General features: G+C 42.5%; 1 protein-coding gene across 4 annotated transcripts in view; it reads right to left on the bottom strand.

Moving 5' to 3' along the window:
- KLHDC4 (kelch domain containing 4) overlaps positions 1-20591 on the bottom strand; it is an 88377-nt gene that overhangs the window by 51167 nt on the left and 16619 nt on the right. For 2 of the 4 annotated variants that reach the window (XM_074286255.1, XM_074286257.1), the window contains exon 5: positions 8819-8955. The exons of the other annotated variants lie outside the window; for them this stretch is intronic. In XM_074286255.1, coding sequence (XP_074142356.1) covers positions 8819-8955 — 137 coding nt within the window. The remainder of the gene's footprint in view (positions 1-8818; positions 8956-20591) is intronic. 4 annotated transcript variants of the gene reach the window in all.

The raw sequence follows: 20591 nt of genomic DNA, 5'->3' as shown, positions 1-20591 counted from the left end.
GAAGCTAAATGCTCAGAAGCTGTTCCAGTTTGCTAACAGTCAAAAATCAAACAGCTGATACTTAGGGGACATTTTCTGAAAGGCTGTGACAGGAGATCCAACAGGCACAAAGAGGGGCAAGTGCAGCCCTAAGGACAAGGAGGAAAGAGAAGGAGGCCTATGAATTTAGAGCCAAGACTGACTTCTGGCCAGGAAGGTAGATATTTGCTGAATAAGATACTTTGGGGGCTCTCAGGGTCTCCTCGTGACAGTTAATTTAAAACTAGTTAAAGCTCTGGATAAAATGATCACAGGAGATATCAACGTTATTCTGTTGTTTTACACACTTAGGTTAAAAAAAAAAAAAAACCTGCTTCCCAAGTACAAGATGAAGAAAGAGATTAAATGACATTCTATCTGAAAAAGAAGGGGGTCTAAGTAGACTGCAAACTCGTTAAGTTGACCACACAATGGAGGCCTCTCTCCAGGACTGGAAAATCCTGGCTAAGATGCTTATTTCAGGAAGGGCTCCAGCCATGCTGACCACATTTCCAGATCAATTCCCGCTCCAGACTGTAGATTTTAAGCCTGGAGCCTGGGACACCTGAGTTCAAATCCAGTTCTGGGCAAGGCACTTGACCCATTTGCCTCAGTTTCCTCAGTGCAAAATCAGGGTCATTAAAGCACTGACTTGAAGAGTTCATGAAAATCCCATGAGATGACAAATTTGGGCCCCAGATGACAGTGGAGAGTCCATGATGAACAAGAGTCTGACACGATGGCAGGGGTCATTCAGCATCATCTTTGGGAACATTTTCAGACTGGCTGAGAAGGGGAAGTTATTCTAGGCAGAGATCCTGGTTAGGAGTTACTGAAATAGTACCAGCATGAGATGGGAGAGCTGCTCTGAATATAGAACAGACTAAAAATTGGTGATTAACTGGAAAAGGGGGAGAGGGAGGAGCCAAAGAAGGAAATTGGAGAATCAGGAGGCAGTGATAGAAGGAAGGTGACTAATTCAGTTTCAGAAAGGTTAAATTTGGGATGGTAGAACACACTGATTTGTCTGACCTAACAAAATGTCCAGGGGCTCAAGAAGGCTGATGGGACAAGGAAGAGCTGTTCTAGGTATTGCAGGACCAATCCCTTGCCATTATTAGACTCAGCCTTTTAGGTCAAAACCTTGTCTGGTGATAATTCTGGCTTTTTCCAAAGAAATCATGCATGTATACAGGTTAGAGTGTCTCCTTTCTGTTTTAAGTTTGCTTCCTGTTTGGCCTGTGCACAATCACAGATTCACCTCTCATTCTCTGCTATTCCCTTTGTGTCAAGGAAAAGAGGAGGAAAGTTATTTCAGCTTTTAGACTGCTCCCCCCTCCCCCTGCCATCACAGAAGAAAGCCTTCAGAACTCATGTTGTAAAGACTAACAGAGCATGTGGCCAGATGCAGGCAGCCCAGTTTTGATTGCTGGCTTTCTTCCTGAAATGTTATGGGGATATATACACATAAAAATACATATCTGTATATTACTATGTACACAACAACTCAGGAAAGTTTTGTAGATAACTACCACTTAAAAAATAAAAAAGAAAATTGAAAAATGAAAAAGACCAGTACTTGTTGGGTGTTTATCCCATAAAACAAAATGGTGAAATGATGAAAGTGATGGAAAATTTCATTTGGCACTTAGCTTTCCTGACTTCTCTTGTAAACCATTATGATAGCATCAATTAAAATGCCTCTCCACTACCAAAATGAGCCATGAGTATGCGGTAACCAAGAACAGAAGGGAGCAGAATCACCAAATGGCTCGCTAGCTGCCAAAAGGACCGTAGGAGGGACAACCCTCCACCCTGAGAGCAATCTATCCACTTTGGGTCATTAGAACAACAAATGGAAAAGATGCTTTTGTGCAACTTGGAGCCATCATCAACAATGATGTCCCAGCCTTAACCTTCAGAGATATGAAGCTGCCACCACTGAAATCCCACAAGCATCTAGTTTCTCACTAGTATCCAATTAAAAGGGCTTTCCTGAAGATGTGCTCTCTTCATATTGGCTTATACAGGAATCTGCTGACCATGGCTTTTATACAATTACAAATTCATCTGCGTCTTGTAATCAGAGCAAAGCATGGAGCTGACAGAGGGTCATCTTAGGGTCAGAAAGACCCAAATTCAAGTCCCTGCTTGGACCTTGCTGCTGAAGCTAGAGCACATTACTCAGTCTCTCAGTAACACAGGAACCCATAAGATTATCCCTTCAGAAATAACCAAGAGGATGACTCTCCAAAAAGGAAACAATCAATGTTGGTGGCGCTGTGGGAAAACAACCATATAATTCATCATTGTGGATGGGTGGGAAGGGTGTGCAAATATGTCTAAGAACTAGGCAAGAACGGTGACTATGCTTTTTGTGCCCTAAGACTAAGTAATCTCACAATGGGGCCTACAGACCAAGAAAGAAGCAAAACATTAAAGACCCAACAATTAACAGTGTTAAGAGTTATTCTTTGTAGTATCAAAGAACTGTAAACAAAATGAATGTCCAGTAACAAGGAATGGATAGAATATTATTGCACCATAAGAAATAGGAAAGATGAGAAATTCAGAGAAGCTTTTTACACACACACACACACACACACACACACACACAGAAATGTCAATAATGTAAACTTTTTTAAAACTCAGTAAAAGAAAGCCCAACTCTTGAGTGACTAACACATTCAAGGTCCTACAAAACAAAGACCACTCAGGGGGACAATGCATAGAGGGCTGGACTTGGAATCAGGAAGCCTGGAGGTTGGACCCTCCAGGGGCCTCAGTTCCCCTTCTGGAGAGTCAGGGGTTGGAGTGGCGGGCCTTGGAGGCCCTTCCAGCTGTAGACCCACTATCCCAGGGGTAGAGGGAACACCACTGGAAGAGTAGGGTGCAATGCCGCCAGTCTGGGTCGCTGCACTGGACACACGTCCTTCTTTTTCTCTGTTACCAGGGAGGCTTCCACAGGGAGGCCTGGATGCACTTAAGGCCTAAAAGCCCCAGCTTCCTCAACCACAAAAATAGAGGTCACTCACCTGATGATCTCACAGATGCAGAAACAAAGACAGGACTAAGACTTGTTCTCCAAGGGCTAAGTGTTCAAAGGACAGGAAGGGCCACCAAGGTTCTCGAAAGGCGGCTTGCAAAAAGCCACCCACATGAGGGATCTCTCCAGATAACAAATAATGGGGCAAAAGCAAAGCCCAGCCACCCAGAGGGAGGATCTCCTGCAGCCACGGGTGGCACTCTGGGGGACCAAAAACAGGGAACCCAATGGAGGCCCTTGGAGCAGGGAATGGCTAAATGGGCTGAGGTTCATGAATATGTACCTGAGGAAACAACAATTAGAGACCCAGACGAGGCCTGAGGCACAGAGTTTAAAATCCACCCCCAGGGGCAGCTAGGTGGCGCAGTGGATAGAGCACCAGCCCTGAATTCAAGAGGACCCAAGTTCAAATATGGTCTCAGACACTTAAGGAAGTGTTAAGTGTGTGACCTTGGGCAAGTCACTTAACCCCAGCCTCAGAAAAAGAAAAAATAAAATAAAAATCACCCCTGTGTGTGAGGCAGCCCTCACCTGCAGTCAAGCATCTTAAGCCCTAGGGAAACAGAGAAAATAAGCAGAACCAGGAAAACCAAGAGCAAGAAATGAACACCCGACATGGGCTGGCTCCAAGGGAGGGCTGCCTTCCCCAAGCACCCGTCCCCTCAGCTCTGCAGAGGCTGGGGACCACCACTGGGAAAAGTCCCATTTCCTGCCAGATTCCACTCATGGATGGCTTGTTTTCCTCTTTCCTAAAAAACAAATTCCATCCCCTTTAATACAAGGAATAGGCTTCTGGGTAGAGGAAGAAGGAAAGATATATTCACAAATGAAATTGAGGGAAAAACAGGAAATGTCAACAAATATTTTTAAGAGTTAAGAAATAACCAATAAAACATATCAAGTTGAAAAATGAAGTGAGCCTCAAGTTCAAGACAAATATCAGTGCTTCCCATGAGACAAGACCTCTCCCTATCCCCCCATCCCGTGCACCTGGAAGCCTCAAGCAACAAGGAGCTGGGAAGAACCGGCTCCAAAGGAGGCGCTGAGAAGCACTTCATTCTCTGGGTCTGCTCCATCTCACCTTTTCCTTTATGAGCAATGTGAGGTGGGACAAGGCATGAGAAAATGTTGTAAAGTAAAAGCACCATCTAGCCTGCACTCGAACATCAATGGTTCCAGAGGCCCAAACCACAGCATGTCTGCCTGCTGCCAGCTGATTTCTGCCCCTCTACCTCGTTATCGTGCACGAGCCTGTGGAAACCATTAGTCAGCTTGCACTTTCCCATGGTTTTACTGCGTTCTGCCAGTTAAAAATGTGCTGTGCTCATTAAAGGAAGCTCTAATAAAGAGTTGTTACCACCTAAGGTGAAAATCACATTTTATAAAAATTATTGTTACCAAAACATTACTTACTTTATTCTCCATCCCTAAAATCAAGATTCAATGAGTGCTTTAGAAATTTGAGTGCTCCCCCTTACAGGTCAGTCACCATGATCATGGCAGGAGCGGAAGCTACAATGGAAGGGTGACAACACGGTGCTCTCTGTATTATGCAGAGTCGGGAGAGAGAGCTGGCCTGGAGCCAGTAAGATCTGCATTCAAATCCACTGCAGGGACTAACTGTGTGACCCCGGCAAGGAGCTGCCCTCTGTCTCCATCAGTGCCCTCCTTATCAGAGGGCCTGCTAGACAGAGCTTCTGGGAACGTGCTTGGCACCTGGTGGGCACTGCTGTGAGCCGTTGCTGTCGTCACGATACTTTTCCTTCCCTTCTCCTGACCATTTTCAAAGAGCCTCCTCCCAGCTCAGTAAGTGTGCTGAGTAGTAAAGAATGGTCTACACCATGGACCTAGAGCCTTTCTTATGGGATCAGACAAGAAAACATTTTATTCATGACAAAATCTGAGCTGGAAGAGGGAACGTCAGAGGCCGACTGGCCATCCTATGCCTAAAGAAGCCCCCTTACAACAGTAACGACATGACAACAATGCTGGCCAACTTTTGAGTTTACAGCACATTTTCCATGTGTTATAGACGTTGATCCTTACAATATCCCAGTCCATTTGATAGATAAGGAGACAGGCTCAATGACTGAGGTCTCAGGACTAGTAAATGACTCTGAGACAATACCCTACCCGTTGTACCACCCTGCTGCCCACAAAAAATCCTAGAGCTTGGCTTGAAGGCCTTGTGTGAGGGGGGGAACCACCTTGTGCCAATGAATCCCTTCTATGCTGGTGCTCCCCCAATAGTGAGGAAGTGCTCTCACCAAGCCTCGGTTTGCCCATTTGCATCTTCACCCTGCGGGCCCAGTTCCACCAAGCACCACGAAGCTACTCTCCCTGGCACAGGGCATGGCCTGCGGAGACCTGAGGGCAGTACCGTGCATCCCCCAAAGCCTGCTCTCCCCTCCTCCCTCACCACCACTTTGGCGCAGGATAAAACCCAGCACCGGCCCTAAAGCACTGGCAGTAAGATTGGGTCTGTATTTGGCTCCCCAAAAAGCTCTCCTCCTCACCCAGCAGCTTAACTTCTCCAATATTCTCAGTCCAACTTGCACCACAGCAGGAGCTCCCACCCCTGGCAGTTACCCCCCATGCCAACAAAATCAAGAAAACAGTCTGTGAAAAAGGCATCCAGGCAAGGAAAACTCAGAGATAAAGGATTGCACTTGTTTTCTGCAGAATGAACATTTGAGGAAGCTGAGTGTCTACCCAAAGGACCAGACAGACCCAAGAATATGACAGACTTAGGATTATGAAGGACACAGGAAGAAGTAGAAGAGGAGGAGACACAAAAGGACGGAGCCAGCTCTGCCCCCAGCACACCGCGTGTCTGATTTGTTTCCTCCGGCTTTCACCTGGGAGAGCACCATCACAGCACATGTGCCAATTCCCTGCATTTGTGGGTGACAAGAACCCCTGCGTGTGACGTGGCTTTAAATGCTGAAGCAAGCAGCCAGGCTGGGGACGGCCGATCACCCTGACCCTTGCCTTCCCATTTTGGCCTCAATCGAGACTTCTCTACGCTAATACAACCCAACATTTACTTAGGAAAAGCATCCCTCCAACCTTAGTGGCAAATCCTGAAAAAACAAGAGCTTTCAGAAGTCTCTGCTTCTGGGATTCATTTCCCCAATAAAAGCTCCTGGTTCATGGTGGGCCTCGGCCACAAGGAGAAGGAACGGAACAGGGTGTTTGAGAGCCACTAGGAACAACAATAAGATGGCTCAAAGCCAAGGAGGAATTACAAGAGGTTTTCTCTTTCTCCTTTTATCTGGGACTGAGAGTTTAAATTAAAATGGGCATGAATTCTTGACTTCAGCATTAAAAGCCACACTACGATGCTAAGCTGCTGCATCCAGCTTCTTTAATGGATAATTTGTCAATAGGAAGTTATGTTTTTGGCCAATAAACCCTAAACTCAACACAAGCTAAACTAAAATTATAATTGCACCCCAAGTTGTACACTTGTTTGTAAAACACAAGGGGGGGCTTTCTGCAGCTGAAAGCACCTAATGGCTCCAACCTACACCTCCATCCCTCAAATGTGGTCAAGTGTTAATGCACCAACTTCTCACAAAGAATAAAAAAAGGAATCACTCTTGCTCAACAATTAAACATCTACAGGAAATAGCAGGGACTGTGACTTTAGACAATGACTCAACACTATGTCACTACAACAAAAAACAATCCCTCATTTGTCACTACTGGGATGAATACATTTTTGATAAGGAACAGCTGGCTTTCTGTGTCTAGCCTGAAAAATGGGGCCAAGAAGTTGCCAGAGCTGTTCTCTAGAAAAAAAAAAAAAAAAGATTAAAAACTACTGTAAAGTAACTGAACAGGATGACACACTAGGAAAAGTTCCAGTTAATAATAACATGGTCCAGAAATGAGCTTAAGAAAGTTATGTTCTCTCATGCCCTCACATGCACCATGATGATCATATGATCATGGAGCCTGAGGAGCTCCAATGTGGGCTCTGGAATCAAATAGACAGGCTCTGTTGTGGGTTCTGCTTCTTCCTGGCTCCTTCCTCAAGGGAACCCCAATGGAAAGTGACTTCACTTTACCTGTAAAGGGATAGGGGAAGCAGAGAGCTGCTCAGGAGCAGACCTAGGATCCCTGCCATAATAACTGCACACATTTAAATGGCACCTTTAAAACTTCCAAATACCATAATCTTAAATAAGGTGATAACATCTTAAAAGTGTTCTGTTAACACAAAGCCCTGGAAAACTTTTTAAATAGTCTCAAAAGCTTGACTGGGCAAAAGGAGGAGGAAATGATAGAGCATAAAAGTATAATGAAATGATGGGTGATGCTGGCCTTGGTGTTTAGGGATTAACTTTCCCAGAATGGAGGAGAAAAAGAGTTCAAGTTTCACTGTACAAAGTCATTATCAATTCACAGATGAAAAGAATTAACTGCATCTACAAAGTGATCCACCAGACGACTGGCACATCCTGCTCACTTTTCAAACAAGCCCATCTCATAGGGAGGAAAATGGAAGACAGAACTCGGCCACAAGATAACCACTGCAACCAATTATTCTTTCAGAGACAAATTACATTAATGCTGTTATCCATCGCTTCTCTAGCAAATTAATGGAGGTGAGTGAAGTCATTTTCACCTTGCCTGAGCATGCTAACCTCTGAATGTTATTAATCTAATACCTCCAGGTCTCAAACCAATTAGAGTAAGCCAACCCCTCTGCTTTTGAGCGCTAAGAGAGCAGACATTAAACAATTCCCTTTCAGCCTCCAGTAGTCTTCTCAAGAGTGATGACGGATACCTGGATTTGAATGGACCATTAAAGGAAAGACTTTACTAAATCCATAAGCAGACAGACACCATTTCTTGCTCATTTCACTACACCAAAGTAAGCTTCCTGTTCACTGTTCTGAGAAGCGCCGACAGTAAAATACCCTTCTGACATATAGCCTTATACATCCAAAAATGGCTTAGTGCAGTTTAATGCTGGGCTCAAAAGCGCCTTCAGTCTTTTGGGATACCCTATTATTTAAAACCTCAAGATTATCTCTGTATTAACTATGGGGAAATTTTGCTCCTTAATTCCCTATTTTAAATCTGAGCCATTCCACCATCTTGTAGGTGGGCTTGCAGAAGGCTCACATGGGCCCGGACAGGGACAGCCTCTGACAATTGTATGAAAGAGAATCCCATAACAGATATTTATATAAACTCAAAGTTTGATAAAAGACAAAGAAAGGCCTGCGTTCCCATCTCTACCACTCTGAGACTGCCTGGTTTATCTAATAAGCACGTAAAGGCTTCTAGCCCTGCCCTTGCCTATTTCACTGGCTCTCTGTGAACCAGACGATGAAGGCTTCTGTTAGTCATACCACAACTCTGCAGGGAATAGCTCCATTACAAGCAATCTCAGAACCCAGAATTCGCTTTAAAGACAGATGGCCAATGGAAAAAAGCACATTAAAATATGATGGATGTGGACGTCGGGAGCAGAGGAAGAGAATCGCCAAAGCCATGAGCTGATGAGGGCAGACAACAAAGCTCAGTTAAACAAAGCCACGTGGCAGAAGGCGTCTTATGGAGTGACATATTTGCAGATAAAGGTACTCCACATCAATCCCGTAAAAAATTAAGCACATCCTTTGTTTTTTAGTTAAACATGGAGGTTCCTAGATCTGGCATTTTTGAGAGGCAAGCCTCACCACTTAGGAAGAAATGAAAACAGCAGCAAAGACTTGGGCATGGGGCCAAGCATCTTACTTGATTTGTTCCCAAGTCCTGGTGGCCAAATGTAGAACCCAGAGATCTTTATAATGGTAGAACTGTTCTCCATCAGGAGAAGCAAATTCTCCTCCAAAGACCCACAGCTGTCCGCCTGCCTGAGGGACCACTGCTGCCTGCCAAGAGAGAAGACAAAGAGAGGGTTGGGGTTACCCATTCCTGCCATTCTGTGAAACAAAAGTAAAGAAAGACCACTCCCCATCTGACTCCCACCTCGACCTCTTGGATGGGACCATTAATGATCACCACTGCATTCATTCCTCCTCCATAAGAGACCTACAGGGAATCCAGCAGGCACAAGCCCACAGGCCTTGTGCACCTGTCCTGGCACTCAGACCCTGAAGTGAAGCTTGGGCAAAGTTCTCCCCCAGATTCCCCGGTGCTGACTGCTTTGAGACCTGGGAGGACCCGAGCTCGAGGGCTGGGGCAGCGGGGGCTTGTGGAGTGAGGAGACTCCTTCCCCATGGCTCCCATGGGGGAAGAGGGCACTCTGTAGACTGCAGAGCTCCATGCAATGTGAGCCAGGAGCAGATTCTCGTATGTGGGGCTAAAACATGACAAAGACATTCAATAGAAAGCATCTTTAAGGTAAGCCTGAGCCTACAAGTTTGCTCAGTGGAGAAGAGCCTCTGCCAAAATCTCTGGGCAGTGAGGGTATTATCTCACTGGCACAGCTGATAACCACTCTGTAACTCAGGAGATGAATTTCAGAACTGTCACTAAAAAATTCATTTTCCTACTGTCAGCCTGATGACGACTTTCTGTCTTATACATTTTTAAACTATTAGAACTAGATGAAATATCAGAAATCTCCAGCTCTTCACCTGGAATTCATGGATCATGTGCAGATGCCAAAGGGTCTGAAAGCTGAAAAATCTGCATCTTCATCTCAGGAGAAAAGGATTCCTACACAAATCTCTGTTTTCTTTTTAGTATTTTTAGAACACCAGACTTCTCTAGATAGCTGCATATAAAACCATACGAGACCCTGCTTTATCAACACCATCACTTTGCAGATGCAAACACAAACTTGAACATCAGCTAATCTGGCTCTGTGTCCAAAGTGAAGCCCCAGAGAATGGTGGCACAAACAATTACATGGAAGTAAAATTAAATAAAAACAGAGGATGTCACTAACCCGGAGATTTAAGAGATCCTCTAGGTGATAGAGGTGGGGAGGTGGGTGACAAAGTCTCAGCAGAAGAGAAAATCCTAATGAAGGAGCATCCCTTACTACTCCTGATCATGATCAATCAGGAAAAGGGCAAGAGGCCAAAGGTAAAAATGCAGTCCTCTAAGATGTCATAGAATTATTCATGCACATCCAAGAAACATATACTTTTTTTTTTTTTTAATTCATTTTTCCAAATTATCCCCTCCCTCCCTCCACTCCCTCCCCCCGATGGCAGGTAATCCCATACATTTTACATGTGTTACAATCAATATAACCTAGATACAATATATGTGTGTAAATACCTTTTTCTTGTTGCACATTAATTATTAGCTTCCGAAGGTATAAGTAACCTGGGTAGATAGATAGTAGTGCTAACAATTTACATTCGCTTCCCAGTGTTCCTTCTCTGGGTATAGTTATTTCTGTCCATCATTGATCAACTGGAAGTGAGTTGGATCTTCTTTATGTTGAAGATTTCCACTTCCATCAGAATACATCCTCATACAGTATTGTTGTTGAAGTGTATAGTGATCTTCTGGTTCTGCTCATTTCACTCAGCATCAGTTCATGTAAGTCTCTCCAAGCCTTTCTGAATTCCTCCTGCTGGTCATTTCTTACAGAGCAATAATATTCCATAACCTTCATATACCACAATTTACCCAACCATTCTCCAATTGATGGACATCCATTCATCTTCCAGTTTCTAGCCACTACAAAAAGAGCTGCCACAAACATTTTGGCACATACAGGTCCCTTTCCACTCTTTAGTATTTCTTTGGGATATAATCCCAATAACAGCAATGCTGGGTCAAAGGGTATGCACAGTTTGACAACTTTTTGGGCATAGTTCCAAATTGCTCTCCAGAATGGCTGGATTCTTTCACAACTCCACCAACAATGTATCAGTGTCCCAGTTTTCCCACATCCCCTCCAACATTCATCATTATTTGTTCCTGTCATTTTAGCCAATCTGACAGGTGTGTAGTGGTATCTCAGAGTTGTCTTAATTTGCATTTCTCTGATCAGTAGTGATTTGGAACACTTTTTCATATGAAATAGTTTCAATTTCATCATCTGAGAATTGTCTGTTCATATCCCTTGACCATTTATCAATTGGAGAATGGTTTGGTTTCCTATAAATCAGGGTCAGTTCTCTATATATTTTGGAAATGAGACCTTTGTCAGAACCTTTGTTTTTAAAAATATTTTCCCAATTTGTTACTTCCCTTCTAATCTTGTTTGCATTAGTATTGTTTGTACAGAAACTTTTTAGTTTGATGTAATCAAACTCTTCTATTTTGTGATCAATAATGATCTCTAGTTCTCCTCTGGTCATAAATTCCTTCCTCCTCCACAAGTCTGAGAGGTAGACTATCCTCTGTTCCTCTAATCTATTTATGATCTCACTCTTTATGCCTAATCATGGACCCATTTTGATCTTATCTTGGTATATGGTGTTAAGTGTGGGTCCATATCTAATTTCTGCCATACTAATTTCCAGTTTTCCCAACAGTTTCTTCCGAATAATGAATTTTTGTCCCTAATGTTGGTATCTTTGGGTTTGTCAAAGATTAGATTGCTATAGATGTACCCTTTTTTGTCCTTTGTATCTAATCTGTTCCACTGATCTACCGGTCTATTTCTTAGCCAATACCAAATGGTTTTGGTGAGTGCTGCTATATAATATAGCTTTAGATCAGGTACACTTAGACCACCTTCCTCTGACTTTTTTTTCATTAGTTCCCTTGCAATTCTCGACCTTTTATTCTTCCATATGAATTTTGTTGTTATTTTTTCTAGGTCATTAAAATAGTTTCTTGGGAGTCTGATTGGTATAGCACTAAATAAATAGATTAGTTTGGGGAGTATTGTCATCTTTATTATATTCGCTCGGCCTATCCAAGAGCACTGAATGTCTTTCCAATTATTTAAATCTGACTTTATTTTTGTGGCAAGTGTTTTGTAATTTTTCTCATATAATTCCTGACTTTTCTTTGGTAGATGGATTCCCAAATACTTTATACTCTCAACATTTGTTTGGAATGGAATTTCTCTTTGTATCTCTTGCTGTTGCATTTTGTTGGTGATATATAAGAATGCTGAGGATTTATGTGGATTTATTTTGTATCCTGCCACTTTGCTAAAATTCTGAATTATTTCTAATAGCTTTTTAGCAGAGTCTTTGGGGTTCTCTAAGTATACCATCATGTCATCTGCAAAGAGTGATAGTTTGATTTCCTCATTTCCTACTCTAATTCCTTGAATCTCTTTCTCGGCTCTTATTGCCGAGGCTAGCGTTTCTAGTACTATATTGAATAGTAATGGTGATAGTGGGCAACCTTGTTTCACTCCTGATCTTACTGGGAAAGGTTGCAGCTTATTTCTATTGCATATTATGCTTACTGACGGTCTTAAATATATGCTCCTGATTATTCTAAGGAATAATCCATTTATTCCTATACTCTCAAGCGTTTTTAGTAGGAATGGATGTTGGATTTTGTCAAATGCTTTTTCTGCATCTATTGAGATGATCATATGGTTTTTATTAATTTGATTATTAATATGGTCAATTATATTAATAGTTTTCCTAATATTAAACCAGCCCTGCATTCCTGGAATAAATCCTACTCGATCATAGTGTATTATCCTGGGGATGATTTTCTGAAGTCTTTTTGCTAATATTTAAGATTTTAGCATCAATATTCATTAAGGAAATTGGTCTATAATTTTCTTTCTCAGTTTTCAATCTACCTGGTTTAGGTATCAGTACCATGTCTGTGTCATAAAAGGAGTTTGGTAGGACTCCTTCATTCCCTATTTTTTCAAATAATTTATGTAGCATTGGGGCTAATTGTTCTTTAAATGTTTGGTAGAATTCACATGTAAATCCATCTGGTCCAGGGGATTTTTTCCTGGGGAGTTGATTAATAGCTTGTTCTATTTCTTTTTCTGAAATGGGACTATTTAAGCAATTTATTTCCTCCTCTGTTAATCTAGGAAGCCTATATTTTTGGAGGAAGTCATCCATTTCACTTAAGAGAAACATATACTCTTGAGCGCTGACCCACGAGCCTGTGGCCCAGCCAGAGGAAGAACCCCACTCCCCATTAACCAAGGAGAGGCACTAATTAGCCAAGGGCACCGCCAGGAAGTGAGCAACAACACAGCCATTCTGATGATAAAATAATACACATATGGCTTCATAAGACGGAGCGCTCGGCTTTCTGTGATTTTGGATAATGGGCAGGGGGAGGTTGCAATGCCCCGTCCCTCTGTTCAGATGTACCTGTGTGTGCCACCTGCTGGACAGTCTGGGGGCACAGGACAGCAGGGCTCCCCATGGAGGGAGACCCTTGAGTCTGTGTCTGCCACTGCACAAATAGAAAGGGAAGAGCAGGAGGAGACTGGGAGAGGAGGAGGAGGACTGGAGGAGGACTGGGGTGGGGAGAAAGAAGACTGGGGTGGGGAGGAGGAGGAGGACTCGGGGCAGGATGACAGGAGACGAACAAGAGCTTGGCTTAAACAGACCTTGGCCACTTCCTTCAGACCTGTCCCCCTCTCACAGGGAGGGGAATACACATCTATCAGCGCCTCCCGGATGACTCTTCTCTCATGGGGTCCTGACAACAACCCTGGGAGGCTCGCGTTCTGACCATCTCCATTTTACAGGTGAGATAATGGAGGCAGACCTGCCAGCTAGCCAGTATTTGGGGCTGGATTTGAACTCAGAGCTTCTCAGCATATGCCTCTCAAGCAGCAGCCACTCTTCCCAGGAACTTCATGAGGGCACTCCTCAGTCCAGATGTTCAGCACATTTAGGCGTCGGTGCCGGCTCACTATTTCCTCCCAACGATGAGAGAGCTCAGGGGGGAACCACGCAACTGAGCAAAGAGATTTGCTCTGGGCCACAGCTTCCTCATCATTAAACAAGGAGGGGGGAGGACAAATGGCTTCTCAGATCAACCTCTGATCCTCCCTCCCTTCCTCCAGCCCTATTCTTCATCTTTTTGGAAATACCCGGCCTTCCTCGTTTCCTCAATCCATCAGCTCCCTCTGCTCAGTCTTGACCACACTGTCCACACATGCCCTTGTCCTTGAATCCCTTGATATCTCGCCACTGCTCCTGACTCACCTGAGTTACCCCACCATGCTGCTCAATAATCCATTGAATTAATGTTCCACAATTTAGCCATTCCTTGACTGCTGGACTTTTTGGAGATTTTATCTGGTTCCTTTTTACAACTGCATATGACTTTTAAAAAATCTATGGAAAATTTTTTTTTTTTTGTTTTGTTTTTTTACCAAATTCTAACTAGCAGGGCAAATAAATGATCACCACCTGTTATTTGTTGTATACAGTCTCTCAGAGAGAAATGAAGGTTAATTAAACTGACATCAAGAACCAGGAAAAGTCATATAATGACTTTCTGTTCCCATGCAATCCTAGCCTAATCTTCTACAGGGTCTGATTTGATGGGTCACAAGCCTTCCTCTGGTCCTCTTAATACTTTATATGTAGAGACAGAAAATAATTACTTATTAACTGAAAAAACATTTTAAAAATCCCAAAACACATCCAGTCTCATACTCTATCCCTTGTCCTTCCTACATGACCATGTCGGCTCCTTTTCAGTTCCTATGCAGTAAGTATTCTTTTACAGAATTTCTCTAGTGTGAGACAACATCCTTGGAACAAGGTGCTGCTTGATTACACCCACTCCCACCCCATCCCCCAGGCATTTTTCCATTTTCACCCATTACTGTAAGTCTTAGAAGATCCCAGTCCCCCAAAATGATAATAAAAAGGCAAGCAGGGAACAACTGGGATCTCAGAAAACACTAGCAGCCCACTAACTTCCTTATACTGTGGAAGGTGTAATAACTAGTATTAATTACTAATTACAACTAATAACAATAGTAATAACGATCATCTGTATAACTCTGCAAGGTGGGTGAAGCACTTTAGAAATATTCTAACAACAATCCTGGGCGGTAGGTGTTTATTATTATTCTCATTTTAGAGATGACAATAAACACCTTACCACACGAAGATAACATATCCTAACATTAAACCTAAAAGAACCTTAAGAAAATTAAATTCAGCATAGTTAATATCAAGTAGAAGTTATCACCATCCAAATTACTCTTTGGAAACTGCAAATTCATGTATGGCCTATTCGATAATTCTAAGGAAAAAGACTATTCCCCTAACTATAGCACCCCCAATCATCCCGAATCAATGGGAGCCAGCTATAACAATCTCCGACATTCCCAAAGGTAAGAAGGGCTAATAAACACTGCTGAGGAATTCTCTGAGATTGCAGGTGGTTCTAATTCTGCCCCTCTGAAGATGGAACCTCCCTTAGCAGGTCTGTAATAAATAGGTCTCATTCCAATTTGCCCCATGTACAAACAGGCAGCTTTCTGAACCTGCTGCACAGTGCACTTCTCAAGCTGTGACGGCTGAAGATGAAAATCACTGCTGTGATTTTGTTACTGACTGAACGTGTGCAGACCAATCCACAGGCCCAAGCCCAATGCCCTCATTTCACTCTTGCAGAGCCAAGTTGCAAACAAGAGATTATAAAAGGAAAGATTTCACCCACTGATGATAACCTAGACTCTAGCCTTGCCCCTCCCCACCTCTTGGGAAGCAGGTCCTGAGTCAAACAGCTCCTGCTGACCCAATTTTCTCCCCAAGATTCTTCAGAATGAGGCCGAGGAAGGCCCAGGTCAGCACCGCTCTAGCCTCCAGGGGCAGGAAGGATGAGTGCCCAAGATCCTCTCCTGAGATTCTGGGGTTCTCAATGAGCTCCAGACTTCTCTGGCTCCATGAGAGATTAACTAGGGAATCCTGATAGTGTTTTCACATGGTGTTTGTAAGATGGAGTTTGTCCTTGTTTGTTTTGTACTTTCATTGTTTTAGTAAATAAAACTTGTGTTCTCCCTTATATTTTCTAAATTAAGATGATGCAGTTGCTGTTTTAAGATTCAAGCCACTGTAGGAGACCTTTTTATCCTTGGTTCTTACTTTCTCATAAGATCTGGAACTGGAAGGGACCTCAGTAATAGAGTGCATTTCCCTCATTTTAGAGGTGAGGAAACTGGATCTCGTTCAAGTCTCGTCACACAAGTGGTAAAGGCAGAGTTGAGATCTAAACCCACATATTGCAAAGCCAATTCCAAGATTCTTCCTCTCTCCTTGCTAACTTTGCAATGAGCAGCTCATGAGAGTCTGATTTTCTCCTTAATTCACTCTGCCTTGTGTTGCAGTAAGGCCATAATAAATTACCTGACTGATGGGACACCCAGGCACTTCTGGCCAGCAGCAGGGATGCTCAGTGTTCTGACCCAGACACTGCAAACTACAGAAAGCCCCATTCCAGTGGACTCCATCCACAGTTGCGTGGACATCAATCACACATCCAAGAAGCATTTCTCTCTTTCCAATCAATAAAGGCACCTAAACAAAGTAAACATCTCTATATCTCATTGGACTGCAGGAATTTAGAGCTAGAAACACCAGAGTCCTGTAGTCCAAATTCTTCATGTTACACATGAGGAAAACTGAAGCCAAAGGGTAGTCAGTCGCTTCCTGAGGAGTCATTTTAAATCACAGCTTTTCTTCTGTGAGCATCTGTATAGGTTATATTTCTCTGTTCGTGCCCAAAAAAAGCTTGTGGGTTAGGGGGGAATGTTTCTATTTGTTTTGTTCTCCAGCTCAGGACACGAATGGCAATTTCAGCAGAAACAAGCAAGGTGCGCCCCAAACTTAGAAGGTGCTCAGACATCCATGAATCAGCCCGAGAGGCCAGCCAAGTGGCAGTGCAGGGCCCCTCTTAGAAAGCCTCAGGCCCGAGTACTCTCAGAAGCCAACACCACCAGGGGCTCAGAGCACAACTAGCTTAGCTCACAGTTTAGTTGGGGCTAGCAATATGATCACTGTTGGGTCATTGATGATGCTGCCTTTCCCTAGGGCTTATCCCAGGGTCACCTTGGTAATGCTAGAGCTAAGCTAAGAGGTCATCTTCTATTCTAAAGTTTTCTTTTATTGATATAAAACTTGTGCAAAAGTGACATTTTCTACAGAGAATGTTAACACCAACTATGCCTTGGGAAAAAAAGATCTTTTAAAAAATTATTTAAAGAGAATCTAGTAGGTTAATGAAGGCCAAAATGACCTCAGATGCATTAACAAGACATATTAATCAGCAGATCTAACAGGTTCTTTGTTTAAAAGATGTCAACTAGGGGCAGCTGGAAGGTGCAATGGTTAGAGCACCAGCCCTGAATTCAGGAGGACCCAAGTTCAAATCTGGTCTCAGACACTTAACACTTCCTAGCTATGTGACCCTGTGTTAACCCCAGCCTCAGAAAAAAATAAATAAAAGATGTCAACTTTCAGAAAGAATGGCAGTAAATAGTACACACTTATGTAATGCATTAAGGTTTGTAAGAGTAATAAAACTCTTAGCTCTTTTAATCTTCATGAAAACTAGGAAGTTGTTGCTATTTTTATTCCAACTTTAAAGATGAGGAAACTAAGGCAGCAGAGGTTGTGACTTGCCCAGGGTCACCCAGCTAGGAAGTATAGCCAGAACCAGGACTTTCTGAGCTCTCTATACCACAGTAATGGTAAGAACTAAAAACAACCCAGGCGAGCACTGCTGCACATCACGTACGCATACTTCAAGGAATAAAGGGAGGACTCTTTCTTTATTGACTGGATGACTTTTTAAAAACCTAATTGTAAAACATACTAGTTCCCGCTCTAAAAAATGTACAGAGTCAGTATAACAAGATTAAAATTTCGGAGACCTGAATATGACTTGGTTGTGTGTAGCCCATAGGCAACAGATTCTGTAAAGAGCTTGGCTGCTCTATGTCTAAACACTAAGCAAGACCAAACTTCCCTTCCATCACAACCTTCTGGTTTTGCTTCTCTGAATTCTGGGGTGAAATCCTCTTTGCTGTAACATAAGCATTCTTGTTTTTCTCTTCTTGCTAAGCTTCCAAACCACAAGGGCCCCACTCATAGCCTTCCAATTCCATCTTTCAATGTATTTCTGCAGACAGGTGACTCACTGCTCAGCAATGCTCACAGTACAAAGTTGTGAGGGCCCGGGTTAGCTAGAGAGTCACAGTGCTGCAACCTCCTAAACACACATTGACTCTGGAGTGTAACAAGCTGTCGTCTCCAGAAGCTGCTGGATCGCTCTCTGGGAAGAGATCTGCTGTGTCTACTCAAATCTTTAAGACAGATTCTTCTTCCTGTAGTGAACCGTTGTCTCCAGGCAGTTGCTGTTAACTCTTGTCCTTAGAAGTGACTTCCCTTCCTGCAGAGAGCCCCGTCAGGCCTGATGTAATGCAGAGAGTCTTCTTCTCTTCCTGGAGTGCTGTCCTCTTTATCCTCCCAGAGAATGGGCGTGGGATAATGCAAGGGCTTCTGGGAAGAACCACTTCAGCCAATGGGCTTGCTCCTTCTATCAAGTCAACCTGAGTTCTCACCTTGTCACTATCCAGGCAACCTCAGTTCTCACTTAGTAATCCTAACATCTCCCCCTTTCTTTTGATTTAGAACATAGGACAGTCATGACCTTGAAACATAAATCCATCAATATGGGAAGTATTACAGATAATTACATAAATAACCTTGAAACATAAATCCATCAATATGGGAAGTATTACAGATAATTACATAAATAACCTTGAAACATAAATCCATCAATATGGGAAGTATTACAGATAATTACATAAATTACATAAGCATATAGTAACATAACGCATGCTAGAAGTATATAACATAATCAAATAATCATAAATTGAAAATTTATAAATGTCCATAAGTCCATTGTCCATTAGTCTCATCTTGTGTGAGGCTGGAGCCCCAAGTCATCCCACCTTCCAAGTCTGGGGAACTGCAAGATCATCTGATCCAAGCCTCTGAGGAACTGAGGCCCTGAGAAGTTACAAGAACACACAGGCCAAACTTCTGCTGCTGTGCCATATTAACTCACATGTCATTTTGCTGACATGTTCAGAGTTCAGTTGCTCTTATTTAGTATTTCTCTAACCTTTCAGGGAGGATGATACATACATGACTGGGCCAACTCTTTACCTGTTGCTTAAATATACAAAACATTATATAATAAATGTCATCACACGATATACATGTATACATATATGTATGTATGTATGTGAATATACATATGTGTGTATATATGTATATAAATAAAACAAGGAGAATACAGTGATTTTTTTCTAGTTGATAAAAGAGTAGGGTACAATGGGGAAAAAAGCTTTTCACTCTATCATTAGTTAAACAAAATACTAATAATGAAAGAAAGAAATTTATTTCTTAACTGATATTCTTCCCTGAAAGTAAATACTTTAAATTTATCAAAAATATTCAAGAAATTTACATTTTAGGAAATATGAAAACAGCCCAAATATTCAACAGTAGAAAAATAGCTAGCCAACTAAAATATATAAACATAATGAAAACTATATAATTATTTCAAATGTCAAGAATATGACTGTTAATAAGATAGAAATGAATATGTGAACCAATGTTAGGTGAAAAAAGCAAAACAGAAAGATAGGCTGTATACTGATTACAACTACCCAAAAACGTGTCTACATACTAACTGAAACAGACTATATAGGGATGTACATTGTGGAGTTCAAATAGTTGCAAAACCCATAGAACTAACTCTAAGAATGTGCATCAGAAAAAGTGAGACATCTGAAATCAGACTGTCCCTTTTACAAGGTCCCATCTTTGGGCACTCTGGATGACAGTACTCTGTGACAATTTTGTTTTTAATGAGCAAAAATAGAAAATAAAATCAAAGACAAAATGTATTCTCCCTCATTGGAGAAAAGATGAATTTCTGCTGGTAAAGAAATGAATCCTGGGGCAGCTAGGTGGTTCAGTGGATAGACCATCAGCCCTGAAGTTAGAAAGACCTGAGATCAAATCTGGCTTCAGACCCTTAACACTTCCTGGCTCTGTGACCCTGGGCAAGTTACTTAACCGCAGGTGCCTCAGGAAAAAAAAATGCATTCTGATGTCTTTTGGTCCACAGCTATAAAGAGAATAATGACAGACTTATCCTCCCAAGACTTCACCCCTGCATCTACAAAGTGAAGGGCGTGGACAAGGCAGCTGCTAAAATCTTTTTCAGTTATTCTAATATCACACAATCCTAAGATCCAGGTCAGCATGATTCCCAGTCAGAAATGAAGTTGATCTGTCCAGACTATTATTTTTCTGAAAAAGCTTTGTATGCAAAGTCTCAAGCCAGAGAAAGGTCCCAAATCACTCATGTTCACTAAACAGAATTAATATTAAAATGTGACTATTTCATGTGCTCGAATCTCATCCCCTTCTATTCTGATTCTTCTAAAAGCAGACAAGGCCCTTCAATTGCCTGAGCTGGGCCTTGGAGAAGCAGAACTCTGCTGGCAAAGCTGCCAAGGGCCCAGGCCCTTCCAAGGCACAAAAGTCATGAAAATGGATCCAAGAGGGCTTTGGTAGAAGCTTATAGAAAGAGCCAAAGAAACCCTGTAGGCAAA

Source organism: Sminthopsis crassicaudata, chromosome 2, assembly GCF_048593235.1.
Source record: "Sminthopsis crassicaudata isolate SCR6 chromosome 2, ASM4859323v1, whole genome shotgun sequence".
Classification (NCBI taxonomy): domain Eukaryota; kingdom Metazoa; phylum Chordata; class Mammalia; order Dasyuromorphia; family Dasyuridae; genus Sminthopsis; species Sminthopsis crassicaudata.
This window is presented reverse-complemented; position numbering and strand designations above follow the sequence as displayed.